Source organism: Bufo bufo, chromosome 5 (assembly GCF_905171765.1).
Source record: "Bufo bufo chromosome 5, aBufBuf1.1, whole genome shotgun sequence".
Classification (NCBI taxonomy): Eukaryota; Metazoa; Chordata; class Amphibia; order Anura; family Bufonidae; genus Bufo; species Bufo bufo.
Window position 1 is genome coordinate 316,176,920 of NC_053393.1, and position 14,754 is coordinate 316,191,673.

At 43.9% G+C, this 14,754-nt stretch overlaps 1 protein-coding gene across 1 annotated transcript in view; it reads right to left on the reverse strand.

Annotated features, from left to right (window-relative positions):
- Window positions 1-2,841: 2,841 nt before the first annotated feature.
- Window positions 2,842-14,754, reverse strand: part of LOC121001487 — a 103,219-nt gene continuing 91,306 nt past the window's right edge. The window contains exon 5 of the mRNA XM_040432574.1: window positions 2,842-2,989. Within this exon, the coding sequence (XP_040288508.1) occupies window positions 2,853-2,989 (137 nt within the window). The 3' untranslated portion in view covers window positions 2,842-2,852. The remainder of the gene's footprint in view (window positions 2,990-14,754) is intronic.

A 14,754-nucleotide genomic window follows, 5' to 3' on the forward strand; every position in this document is an offset into this window, starting at 1 on the left:
AGGGCTGGTTCTATGTTTGTTCGAAAGAGATGGTCATGTACTATATGATGTCTGATTTTCATTTTTTACATTGATCATGGGATAACCCCTTTAATGTTTGGCCTGGCAGTACTATATTACCGCTATTCTCAGTTATTACTGTGGTTGGCAATCTTTATGACTTGGGCTCCATCTGGATTTATTAATGGTCTCATTCTACCCTGGTTGATACTGTTAATGAACACTACATTTCTGTTACTGTTAATAGTAACAGTATTATGGCTGGCACTTTTTATGACCTCACTGCTAAAGTCATGGTCCTTGTCCTTTCACAAGTCCCCGAAGGAGAAACTGAGTATTAGACAGTGCTCATTCCCATCAATGGTTTGTCTGTGTAATTCCGAATTGAAGAGGTCCTGCAGAGCAAGAAACTCTTTGTAACCACTCATCTCTAGCCAAGAAATAACAATCTTGGAGATGGCCACCATATTGTGATATATAAAACTGGGTTTTCCAAATTAGTAAGGGCATGTTCATATCTACATTGGAAGCTCAGTTCGGGGCCTCGGTTGCAGATTTTCTCAAAAATAGAGAAAAAAAGCTGCATGCAGGACTTTTTTTTTTAATTTTTTATCCGCTACAAAAGCATTATCCAAAATGGAAACCCAACAAATCCCATTATAGTCAAAGGGATCTGTTCGGCTCCGTTCCTGTCAGTTATGTGCCAAATCCGTCACTTACGTTTCCTATAACAGAGCAGAAAAACAAAACTAATAGCGGTATTAAAACGGATGTGGTATTGGAGAAAAGTATTGATGTGAATCATTGATATGGAATTATAGGTAACCTGTTAAACAATTGCTGTACTTTGGTTCAAAATAGTCACTGACTGTAGCTTTTGATGTGCTTGGTTGATGTGATATAGCATGGAGACAAATTAAACAGAATATTCATTCTGGGACAAAATGGAGTTGCCTGCTGTGAAGACTTCACATTTTTTTTTAGAAAGACCCTGATAATCAGCTAATTACATAGTGTTGTGCTGCAGAACCCTTAGTGATCAGCTGTAATCTGGGCGAAAACCCACGGATGAGTGGTACCTACACCAGTAGTACCACCAAAGGGGAAAGAAGGCAATGTGCAATGCCAAATAAAATAAAAGGCATCTCTATGTAATGCAAGGAAGATATGCTCTCTGTGGCTGCATAGAAATCTAGTCTAGTCTCTAGTTCCGTCCTAGGGGCTCTATACCGGAAAAGAACTGATCAGTTTTATCACCATGCATTCTGAAGGGAGAGAAATCCGTTCAGGATGTCTTCAGTTCAGTCTTTTTGACTAAGATAAAACCACAGCATGCTACGGTTTTATCTCCGGCCAAAAAAAGTCTTGCCTGAATGCCGAATCCGGCATGTTTTTTTCATAGGAATGTATTAGTGCCTGATCCGGTATTCAAAATACTGGAATGCCGGATCCGTCCTTCCGGATGACACCGGAAAGACAGATCCGGCATTTCAATGCATTTTTCTGACTGATCAGGATCCTGATCAGTCTTACAAATGCCATCAGTTGGCATACGTTTTGCTGGATCCGGCAGGCAGTTCTGGCGATGGAACTGCTTGCCGGATCACTCTGCCGCAAGTGTGAAAGTAGCATTATACTGTGACACAGTAAGGTGGGTAGTTAGGTTAGCTCTCGGGAGCCAGAGGTTGCCAAATCCAAAAGGTATATTTTTAATATCTGGACAAAACCAGACATCAGCTTTAAAACAAATGTTGGTGTAGAATGAAATGGATAGAAAGAGGGAACAAGTCCAGGGATCACCTCAGTTTTGTCACCCATGTCCAGCTGTACAGATCACTGATGTCTGAATAAAATGGCACAATGTGCCTGTAGTCCAACCAGATATAGTTGAGAGTATCCACCTCCTCTCCCATTCTGCATCATGCCTTTGAAAACATATGGCCCATTCACATGGCGGAATTAGCCGGCAGAATTTTGGCACAGACACTGCACGAAAAATTCCTCTGACGGACGCATGATGTCTGTTTCTCATTGTCTTGTGAGGTAACGCTACAGTTCACGGACCAGTGGTTTAAAACTGTGACCGAGCTATGAAGGGACATGTCCCTTCTTGGCATGGTGTCCAGGTGGACACTGCCTGAAGGCATGGCAAGTATCCACTCATTCAGTGGAGCTAAGCAGAGAGTGGGTACATGGCATTCATAAGTGAAGCTCTTGAATAGTCCACAGTAAAAGAAAATTGCCATGTCCATATGAAAAGCACTGGTTCAGATGAATCACCACCCTACAGGGCTAATCCATAGAGAAGTGGCACCAAGTGGGTTGGGGGCAAGGATTGGGTATAATTTTTTATTTCATGTTTACTCTGCAGCGGTGTTCAGATTATAATTACCATTAGTCCCAGTCTCCAATGGGGCTCACAATCTCAATTCCCCATCTTACACGCATGCCTGCAGCACTGGGATTCTTGTTTGAATCCAATCAAAGGCAACGTGTACATTCTCCCTATTGTGTGTGGTTAGTTAGCTTCCTACGAAATATTCCCTAATGTATTTTTGAGAAATAAATTTAGATTCTGAGCCCCGATGGAAACAGGGACTGAGATTTACAAAGTTTAAGCTAAATTCAACCAAAAAGAAAATATTAAGAGGCAGGTCCATTGTAAATGTCTTTGTGTCAGGTTATGTCCAAGTACTTTTCTCATACTGTGCAAGTACATATGACCGATGAGACGTGGTGATCTTATTGGACTTGGACTAAATATACCAATAATGAAACACGTTTTTGCGGTGTTCGTATAATCGTTTTATTGTACTTTTTATGGAATCTCATTGGGTCATACTGTATTTAGTCTACTTTTTCCACTGATTCTTCTCATAGTCCCAGTTGGAAGCGAAGCCTGTGATAGGATTCACCCTCATGTCAATCATCCTTTTGGTTTGCATCGCTATCCATTCGTCAGAGAGCGTGTGGGGGACGGGACCAAACACTGAAAAGAAAAAGAAGCCATTACCAAAAAATCTGGGCTTTATCAGTTCTTACATCAGATAATGTGAAATGAAAGTCCATGATCTTTGACTACTAGAAACTGTCTAAACCTCCATGACAAACTCACCATCAGTAGGTTGCTGTAGTTCATAATATCATTTTATACATGTATCTTCACCTTATATTGTCACATAATCAGCTATGCAAGACAATTAGATGCCATAAAATTATGACCAGTGGGAACCCAACTGATCCACAGAGGTCCCTTCTGCAATTCTTCTATACAGTGGCACTTATGTCCACCTACCCGGAATGAAGCTATGTTGTAGTCTCCTGCACAGTGGGTAGCTGACAGTGTGCAGAGGAAGGATCCATGTCATAGCCTATCCTAGCAGTACACCAGAACCCCTTTAATAAGCCACCAGAACATCTAGTAATGATTAGTTTAGTGGCCCGTACAAAACCATTTTATTATTATTGTCATTTGGTTACAATTAGATAACATCAAAGAAGTAATATTGTTCGCAAACAGTTGTGTGGTCTGGGGCATATGAAGCATTTTAAAGGGGGGGGGGGTCATGGATATGTACATGTGAATACATGTAGACTTTTGCACACTTGTATTATCTCATAAAATGTAAGGTTATGTTACACAAAAAAAAATGTCACTAAAAGTGCATACAGCTTCTTGCTAAGTCCAAAATACAGTGGACTCAGACATAAATCTCCTGCATTCATAAGGGGAGCGTTCTTCCGGCCCCCTTCACGATGATTGAAAGGCTGCAGTTTATTTGTGTTCACAGCTATCGGTCACTGTAAAGGGGGCAGGGGGTGCTCCTCTCATGTCTAGAGTCCGCTGTATTCTTAGATAGCTGCTATTAGCTAAATGGTTAATAGGAGTTATAAAACTGTGTACCAGTTTTGTTGGTACAAAAAAGTCTAATTTCGGGTTCACAACTATATTTGCATTCAAATTTGCAACCTTTTCAGATTTTCTGCTGCTCATGACATTTTTTTTAAACAGGTTGGCAGGGCTTCATAATTCAGGCTGGAAAATTGTATAAATTATACCTGAATTCTAAAATCAGTTCGTAGCTGGCATAGATTTTAGATAGTGGTGCACAGGCAGGCCAAAGATAAATCAAATTCAGTATCGGGCGTGCACCTCCTAATAAGTTCTTAGTGCAACAGATAATAAGCTAGCTGCGTTCTTAGTTGTGTTTACTATTCCAGCAGGTTATTCTGTTAAGCTGTTCCGGCACAAATGGTGGCTATTGGATGGACAAAAACTGCTGCATGCAGTAGTATTTGTCCGTCCGAAACCCATCATTTATGCCCAAAACCAGCCAGATGCCATTATAGTGAATGGGGATCCGACCTTACACAATCGTGTCCGGCAATGCCGGATACGGTAAACTCCGGTAGCCTGGTCCTCTGTCTGATCAGGCCACAGGATTCACAACGCAACTATAAACGCATCCTTGGGGTACAGCCACACAGTCAAAAAGCCAAAATTCTGAGTGAATTCAAAAAAGAGAAGTCGTCTCTATATATCTCTATAAATCTGTCCTATATATTTTCTCTCCTTTTATGATCCACTCCTTATTTCGGCCATCGGGAAACTTCACCCTGTGGTTGTACCCTTAGTAAATTTGCCCGAGTATTTCTTTGTGGTTTTTTCAGCTAATGGGAGAACCATCCTGTCCTGGTATTATGCTGCTCTTATTCAGGTGACAGATTTACTTTATCTGTGTATCCCCCATTTCCTTAATCTTCACATACACGTTGATTTCCTTTCACTTTCTGCTGACTGAAAGACGCTTATCTTTATTACCTTCATCACAGCCTCCTTTCTTGTTATAGTGAAATATGTTGGAAAATTTCCCCTAATTATATGTTATCATCCACACTTTGCCCTGTTATTGGACTGTAATGCCTGATTTCCAGATTTTTTTTTTTTCCTTGAATATTGTCTGCAATCCTCTTTCAGCTACAAAACCAGATGGTGTTTTCAACAACACTAATGAGGTCGATCAGATTTTCCCAGCGCTAGGTTTAGCTGGCACCTTGCAGCATTAATAAATTTAAAGGGTATATCTACACAACTACCAATCGTGTAAGAGCTCCAGTGGTACTGCAAACGGGGCCCCTAGAAGTCAGATATGGTATTGCTAGTTTTCTTTACCTTCAATATTGTCCTCTTTGCGGTATCCTGGTATTTTACCTGCCACTGCATGCTGTCCAGGCACTCCATACTGTATCAGTGCCACTTGCGGTAGACTGGCATGCCAAACTGTTTCCTGGCACCTGTAATCTAGATTGGGATAATCTCTATTGTTTTGAACAAGCCGTGTACAAAACCAGTTTTTTACATATATCTTTGAAAGTGGAACTGGACATAGTTAAAACAGCTTGTAATTAGAGATGTCCCGAACTATTCGCCGGCAAACAGCTCCCGGTGAACAAAGCTTGTTCGCGTTCGCCGTGGCGGACGAACATATGCAATGTTCGGTCCACCCCTATACGTCATCATTGAGCAAACTTTGACCCTGTACCTCACAGTCAGCAGACACATTCCAGCCAATCAGCATACCCTCCCTCCCAGACCCTCCCACCTCCTATCAAAAAGCAAGGACAGCATCCATCTTAGATTCATTCTGAAGCTGCAGTGTTAGTGAGAGCAGGGAGAGTGCTGCTGCTGCTGATTTAATAGGGAAATCGTTAGCTAGGCTAGTGTTCTATGTCCACTCCAGTCCTCAAAGACTCATCTGATCTGCTGTAAGGACTGCATCCTGACAGCACCCCAAAAAGCCCTTTTTAGGGCTAGTACATCAGTCAGCTTCTTTTTTCTTCTTCTCTGTAATATGATTGCAGTTGCCTGCCAGTGTGTGTCAGGCCCACTGAGTGTACTGTGCCCACTACTCATATCTGGTGGCACAGTAGCTTGCAGTTAAAACAGCAAAAAGAAAATCTCTAATATAATTGCAGTTGCCAGCCAGTGTGTGTCAGGCCCACAGCGTGTACTGTGCCCACTGCCCACCACTCATATCGGGTGGCACAGTACCTTGCACGCATAGTACCACTAATCAAAAAAAAAAATGACAGGCAGAGGCAGGCCACCCCGCAGGGGTCGTCGTGGTGCTGTGATTTCCTTTGGCCCTAGAATAATGCCCAGTGTTCAGAGGCCACGTACCCTGAACTCGAAAAGTTCTGAGGACATAGTTGACTGGCTAACACAGGAAACCCAATGTTCTACAGCTTCCGCTCGGAACCTTGACGCACCATCCTCCTCCAGCTCAGCTTCGGGCAACTCCCAAGTTACCACTCGCCCGCCTGCCGCCACCAGCAACACTAGCACCACAGCCGCTTCACTTGATCTATCAGAGGAGTTTTTTTACACATCAGTTGGAAGAAATGAGTGATGCGCAACCATTATTGCCAGAGGATGTAGATAACAGGGATATGTCTCAGTCAGGCAGCATTACACACATGGACATACGGTGTGATGATGATGTTGTACCCACTGCTGCTTCCTTTGCTGAGTTGTCAGATACAAGTGAACGGTTGATGATGACGATATGTCACGTGGGTGCCCGCTCGAAGAGAAGAACAGGGGGAAAGTTCAAATGGGGAGACAGAGAGGAGGAGGAGACGAGTTGGAAGCAGGGGGAGGTCGTCGCAAGGAGCTAGTGGCACAATCAGACAGCATGTATCAGCACCCAGGGTCAGCCAGACAGCACGCCAATCAACGCATGCTGTTGGCACCACCAGAATGCCGTCATTGCAAAGCTCAGCAGTGTGGCATTTTTTTTGTGCGTCTGCCTCTGATAACAGCGATGCCATTTGCAACCTGTGCCAAAAGAAACTGAGTCATGGGAAGTCCAACACTCACCTAGGAACAACTGCTTTGAGAAGGTAAATGATCTCACATCACAAACGCCTATGGGATCAACACATGATGAGCACAAGCAGCACACAAACTCAAAGCCACCATGCTCCTCCTGTTCCAGCAACTTCAGCCACGTCAACCACTGCTGTCGTCCTTGCCCCCTCTCAACCACCCGCCACTCCGCCTCTCACCTTCAGCAGTTCCTGCTCATCTGCCCACAGTCAGGTGTCTGTCAAGGAAATGTTTGAGCGTAAGAAGCCAATGTCAGAGTCACCCCCTTGCCCGGCGTCTGACAGCTGGCTTGTCAGAACTCTTAGCCCGCCAGCTTTTACCATACAAGCTGGTGGAGTCTGAAGCCTTCAAAAAATTTGTAGCTATTGGGACACCGCAGTGGAAGGTACCCGGCCGAATTTTTTTTTTTCACAAAAGGCAATCCCCAACCTGTACTCAATTGTGGAAAAGGAAGTCATGGCATGTCTGGCACACAGTGTTGGGGCAGGGGTCCATCTGACCACTGATACCTGGTCTGCAAAGCACGGTCAGGGCAGGTATATCACGTACACTGCGCATTGGGTAAACCTGCTGACGGCTGCCAAGCATGGAATGCGTGGCTCTGCAGAGGAGTTGGTGACACCGCCACCACTTGCAGGCAGGCCTGCTGCCACCTCCTCTACTCCTCCTACTTCATCCTCTTCGCTAACCTCCTCGGCTGAGTCCTCTTCTGTGACAATAGAAGAAAACATCCAGCAGCGGCTGCAACAATACCTAATTTTTCAGGCATGTGTACATGCCTAATTTTTCTGGCCTCTGGTACTGCACTGTGGCTGCAAAAACAAAACAAAAAAAAGGCACATACATGTGTCAATTCCCCTTCGTGATCGTTACCTTGTTGTGGTGAAGGGGCTTGCGTATCACAATGAAGTGATCACCTCTATTAGTGTGTTGGCAATAGCAATGTTGGCACACCCCAGATGATAAGGTCGTTGCTTCATTGTGAACAGACCAAAAGCGATCGGCTTGATAATTTTGCATAGAAAAAACATTAATTTTGGTGATCATTAAAGCCTACTAGGCCAACAATGGGCCCACACTGCAGAATCATTGTTTTGAAAAACCGCCATCGCCTGCAATCTCCCAAACGTGTACGCGAGCACAATCATCACTACACCAAGATTGACGCATAGAGGAATAAAATTTATGTCATGAGTGTGCCAACTATTGACAACTCTTTGCGGTTGTCTAAACTCTATTCGATACACGTCCCCTGATAGGGGACGTAACAGGGATTAAACTGATAAGAATAGTACTACTTAACATACCACTCATATAGGGTAGCACAGTACATTGCACGGCGCACGCGCAGTGTCCCAAATTGGAAGTAAGAGGACCGACCAACCATCTTTTTCCATCTCCCGGTTCCTAAAATCTATTCCATACACCGGCCCCTGATAGGGGACGTAACAGGGATTAAACTGATAGGAATAGTAATACTTAACATACCACTCATATAGGGTAGCACAGTACATTGCACGGCGCATGTGCAGTGCCCCAAATTGGAAGTAAGAGGACCGACCAAGCATCTTTTTCCATCTCCCAGTTCCTAAAATCTATTCCATACACCGGCCCCTGATAGGGGACAAAACAGAGATTAAACTGGTAAGAACAGATTTTTTTAATAAAAAAAAAAAAAGAGGACAGCCTCTGCGGAGCTGGGTATTTTTTGGCTGCGTTACTGAACGCTCATGCACAATGGCTGTAGGCTCATGCGTTCTTTTGCGGAGGTGACAAACATGGTCAGTCAAACCCAAGGCAACATCATCGACCTCATCCCATATGCGTTTTTTCTGGAGCGTGCCCTGCGAAGAGTGCTGGATCAGGCCGTAGATGAGCATGAAGAGGAAGAGTTGTGGTCACCATCAACACCAGAAGCAGCCTTGTCGTCGTCGATTGCTGGACCTGCGGCAACGCAGAGAGAGGAGTCTGAAGAAGAGTCGTCAGAGGAGGAAGGTGGCTTTGAGGAGGTGGAAGACCAATCACAGCAGGCGTTCCAGGGGGCTTGTTGTCACCTTTCGGGGACCCTTGGTGTTGTACGTGGCTGGGTGGAGGAAGAGACCTTCAATGACGTCAGTGAGGACAAGGAACGGGACATGGCTAGCTTGGTATCCAACCTTGTGCAAATGGGGAGTTTGCGGTTGTGCAAATGGACTGTTTGCGGTGCGTTAAACGGGGAGTTTGGTCTGTCACTGTGAAGCGGGCGTAACCCTTACACTACCTGATCGATACAACATCATACCTGATGTTTTAAAGCACGTTATTCCAAACAATTTAGGAATGTTAGGTGATTTATGCCCTTTATGGATTAAAACCCGACTCTGCGTCAACTACGTAATTTTCCATGGGAGTTTTGCCATGGATCCCCCTCCGGCATGCCACAGTCCAGGTGTTAGTCCCCTTGAAACAACTTTTCCATCACTATTGTGGCCAGAAAGAGTCCCTGTGGGTTTTAAAATTCGCCTGACTATTGAAGTCTATGGCGGTTCGCCCGTTCGCGAACATTTGCGGAAATTCGCGTTCGCTGCTCGCGAACGGAAAATTTTATGTTCGCGACATCTCTACTTGTAATACCAAGCTCCATGCAAAGCAATGTTTGAATATATCAGGGCTGAGCCCAAACACATTTCTCTAAATCTCTAATGATGCATTGTAAAAATGACTCATCTGCAACTGTATATGGCAGGTGCATCATGTCAAATGATGTATTGTGAGCGCTGACATTATTGGCTTATGCAGTTTAAGAGTACATTTAGCTAACAAAGGAGAATTACTCTAAGTATTAAGAGTATTTAACTGTTGATTTATTTCCTGCTACACCACTATACATGCCTCGTACGTTTAGCTGCTACACTATGCAGTAGAAGCAGGCAAATAAAGGAAACCTTGTAATATATCTCATCAGAAAATAATGACTTGTTATCAAATTATCAGCTGTTTACTTTGGCCCTAATCTGCCCATCTAAAGTTGCTGCAGATCACCCGATGAACAAGCAAAACACTTGTTCATTGGGTGAAATAACTGGAGGTGCGGAAGCTGCAATCATCATTCCCAGGCAGCAGGTTGTGCAGTCTAAACAGCCCTCTGCTACCTAGGAGCAATGATTTTGTATAGGTACAAGTAATAGCAGTAGCCATCTCTCGGCTCGGCCTCATACTGTGGACATTATTGCTGCATGTAAATGCAGCGTTTCGCCTCCACTTAATGAGCAGCTGATTGTGAGGAAGGAACGCTTCCTTCCAGACAATCAACTTCTCATTGGAGCATGTAAATGTGCCTTAACTTTCTCTTTGAAAGTTATGATAAAGCAGTATGCCTGCTCACTGAAGGGTCAGTCTACATTATCCTATAGAAGTATATGGAGAGGGGACGGGGAGGAAGTGCAGAGAGAAACAAGCAGGTGAGTGAGACAAACATGATTCAGCAGCTTAAAGTAAGTGATATCTTTCACCCCAAGTACTTTTTTCACTTCTACACTTTTTAATGCTTCTCTATAATGTCCTATATGGTGCTTCTGGGTGATTCTGAGTGAGTAAATGACAGATATAGGAAGCGAAATGTATTATCTCCATGTGTAGTCTATATGGAGTCATACTTGTGGATACAGTAGTCCCCACCCATTAGCTCAGAGAAAACTGACAATTAGAAATGCCATATTCAGGTGTCAGAAAGGATGACGTACGTCGGTTACGTCGCGTTCCTCCCCTCTCGTTCTACATCCCCACGCCTGTTTGTTCTGCTCCGCTCCATTTGATCAGCGGGATGGCTCTGAATGTACCAGGATTACATGAGTGCCCTCTGGGCTGCTGTGCCGTGGCGGCTTGGTCTTTGGTCTGTGCATTGTGGGTGGCTGTTATGTACGATACCCTCTGGCTTCTCTGCTCTCCACCCCTCAGTGCTTCTTATCCTCTGCTCCTTGCCTGCTTCTGGATTAAAATTTGAAGTGATATTCCCTCCGGTTTACTCCTGTCTGTATGTTTAATCCATCTATCTCCCTGCTGCCTGTGTACATCTCGTCGACCCTCCTGTGTTTCGTTCTTCACCTTGAAGTCCGTTCAACCTGATATATCCATGAGTCTAATATCGGATTTGTGCTGACTCTGTGTTGGATGAATTGTTCTGTTTTTGTTTATAGAGACTGGGACTGAAAAGAAAGAAAAGAGGAAGGGAGAAGAGGAGGAAGGGGGGAAAGAGAGGAGGAAGAGGAAGAAGAAAAAATGGGAGAAAAAAGGAAGGAGGGAAAGAAGAAAATAATAAAAAAAAAATAATATACTATATATATATATATATATATATATATATATATATATATATATACATACATACATACATACATACAGTGAGGAACTGAAGTATTTGAACACCCTGTGATTTTTCAAGTTCTCCCACTTAGAAATCATGGAGGGGTCTGAAATTCACATTGTAGGTGCATTCCCACTCTGAGAGACAGAATAAAATAAAAAAAATTCAGGAAATCACATTGTATGATTTTTAAAGAATTTATTTGTCTTGCACTGCTGAACATAAGTATTTGAACATCTGAGAAACTGCAAGAATTCTGGCTCTCAAAGACCTGTTACTGTGCCTTTAAAAAGTCCACCTCTACTCCACTCATTAATCTAACTTAGTAGCACCTGTCTGAGCTCTTTAAAGACACCTGTCCACCCCACAGTCAGTCAGACGCCAACTACTACCATGGGCAAGACCAAAGAGCTGTTGAAAGACACCAGAGACAAAATTGTGGACCTCCACAAAGCTGGAAAGGGCTACGGGGCAATTGCCAAGCAGCTTGGTGAAAATAGATCAAATCTCCCTCAGACTGGGCCTCCATGCAAGATCTCACCTCGTGGAGTATCACTGATTCCTCGAGGAATCAGCCCAGAACTACAAGGGAGGAGCTGGTCAATGACATGAAGAGAGCTGGGACCACAGTTTCAAAGGTCACTGTCGGTAGAGCACTACGCCGTCATGGTTTCAAATCATGCATTGCACAGAAGGTTCCCCTGCTCAAGTCATCACATGTCCTGGCCAGTCTGAAGTTTGCCTAAGACCATCTGGATGATCCAGAGGAGGCATGGGAGAAATTCATGTGGTCAGACGAGACCAAAGTAGAACTTTCTGGTCTAAACTTCACTCGTCGTGTTTGGTGGAAAAAGAAGGATGAGTTGCATCCCAAGAACACCATCCCTACTCTGAAGCATGGTAGGGGTAACATCATGCTTTGGGGGTGCTTTTCTGCGAAGGGGACAGGACGACTGCACTGTATTAAGGAGAGGATGAATGGGGCCATTTATTGTGAGATTTTGAGCAACAACCTCCTTCCCTCAGTCAGAGCATTGAAGATGGGTCGCGGCTGGGTCTTCCAACATGACAACGACCCGAAGCACACAGCCAGGATAACCAAGGTGTGGCTCCGTAAGAAGCATATCAAGGTTCTGGAGTGGCCTAGCCAGTCTCCAGACCTAAATCCAATAGAACATCTTTGGAGGGAGCTGAAACTTTGTGTTGCTCAGCGACAGCCCCGAAACCTGACAGATCTAGAGGAGATCTGTGTGGAGGAGTGGGCCAAAATCCCTGCTGCAGTATGTGCAAACCTGGTCAAGAACTACAGGAAACGTTTGACCTCTGTAATTGCAAACAAAGGCTTCTGTACCAAATATTAACACTGATTTTCTCAGGTGTTCAAATACTTATGTTCAGCAGTGCAAGACAAATAAATTCTTTAAAAATCATACAATGTGATTCCCTGATTTATTTATTTTTTAATTCTGTCTCTCTGAGTGAGAATGCACCTACAATGTGAATTTCAGACCCCTCCATGATTTCTAAGTGGGAGAACTTGCAAAATTGCAGGGTGTTTAAATACTTCTGTTCCTCACTGTGTATATATATATGGCTCCCAAGCAAAATAGGCGATCCGCCGAATATTCATCCTCCAACATGGCTCAGAAACCGGTAGAGTACGCAAAAATTGAACATTTTCTGAAATCCCCAAATGTAAATACAAGAACAGCTCAAAAAGGCTCACATGATTTGAATGTTACAAAAAAAAATGGCAGACCCACAGCTCCAGAAGTATTGGAGGATTTTACTTAGGAGGAAGAGGCGGGGAGAGAGGAACTAAATGACTCCCCTAAGGATGATTCTCCTCCACTAAAGGAAATTTTGGCTGCGGTGAAAAAAAATGGAGATCTAATAAAAGTTATCTCAATACAACTTGGGGTAATTCAGTCTGATGTGGTCCTGATAAGGGAGACTCTTATAAAGATTCGGGACAGAGTTACTACCATAGAAAATTCTGTGGGGGTCCTGGAGAAGGAAGTCAAAATGTTTAAATCCGAAACTACAACTCCCAGCATGCATATTTACTCTGCTCTTCTCAGAACCTCATAGAAATGAATGGAGCATGCTGAGAATTGTAGTTTCACAACAGCTGGAGTGCCGGAGGTTGCTGATCCCTGGCCTAGGCCATGTGACATTGTGTTCATTGGTCACTAGGGCTAGGTGAAGCACAGCCCCAATTAAATAAATGGAACTAAGCTGCAATATCAAGCACAGCTACTGTGCTTGGTGAGCTGAGAAGGCCGCTACTGCAAGCAACGGTGCCTTCTAAAACAGCTGATCAGCCGGGTCCTGTGTTTCAGACCCCCTGATGACCTATCCAAGGGATAGGTTAGCAGTTTAAAAAAAAATCTGAATACTACTTTAAAGAAGATTCGTCATCTCTCCTGATATGTCTCTTTTAGTAACACTTTTTTTCTGAATGAAATGACAATACTGGAGCATCTGTTTGACCCTGTTATGCTATTCCTCCAATCATTGTAAGATTGTGCAGGGACACACCCCTAACTGGTATCAATCACCCAGTTGTACCTGTATACAGTTATAAAAAAAAATGCTCCAGAATTTTCATTGCAAGGGGAAGGCAAGTAGTTAGGCTACAAGCACATGACATTTTAAGACCAATGGTAGTCTATGGGGTTATTCACACGGCAGTTTTTTTGCTGGCCAGTGAATAACGGACGTCAAAAAAATAGAACATGATTTATCTTGTCTGTTTTTCACTGACCGCCTGCCCCCATACAATGGAATGGGTCTGTTTTTAACATCCGTTTCTCTGAAAGGCATCAGTGAAAAAAAGTCTGTTAAAAATGGATAGTTTCTGTTTTTAACGAACTTTTTTTTAAACTGTCGTGTACATGTAGCCTTACTAAAACAGTCATGTCAGGGGAGGTGGCAGGTCCTCTTTAACCACCTCCGGACCGCCTAACGCAGATTCGCGTTCCGGAGGTGGCAGCGCTGCGCACAATCACGCATATACGCGTCATCTCGCGAGACGCGAGATTTCGCTCAAAGCCGGCCCGCGCATGCGCATCGCGGGCCGGCAAAATTAAAAGAACAAGTTCGTCACCAGCCTGCCAGCAACGATCATTGGCTGGCAGGCTGGCGATTTTCAAAAAATCCAATCAAAAGTCATATAACAGATCATATTAGTAAATATGATCTGTTATATGGCTTGTCTGCTCCTCTGCTGGTCCTTTTCGTCGGTTGGATCCAGCAGAGGAGCAGACTGAACTGTGAGTACACCAAACACTACACCTTAGCCCCAGATCACCCCCCTGCACCCCAATTAACCCTTTGATCACCCCTTTGATCGCCCCTGTCAATCACTATTGAAAGGAAAAAAAGTGATCAGTGTAAACTATCACTTTTTTTTTTTCACTAGTATTGGCTGTTAGGTTTTAGGGATAGTTTAGGCCCCTTGGTTAGGTAGTTTAGCGTGAGTTAGCGCCCAGCCCACCGCACCGCAGTCACTTATTCGCTG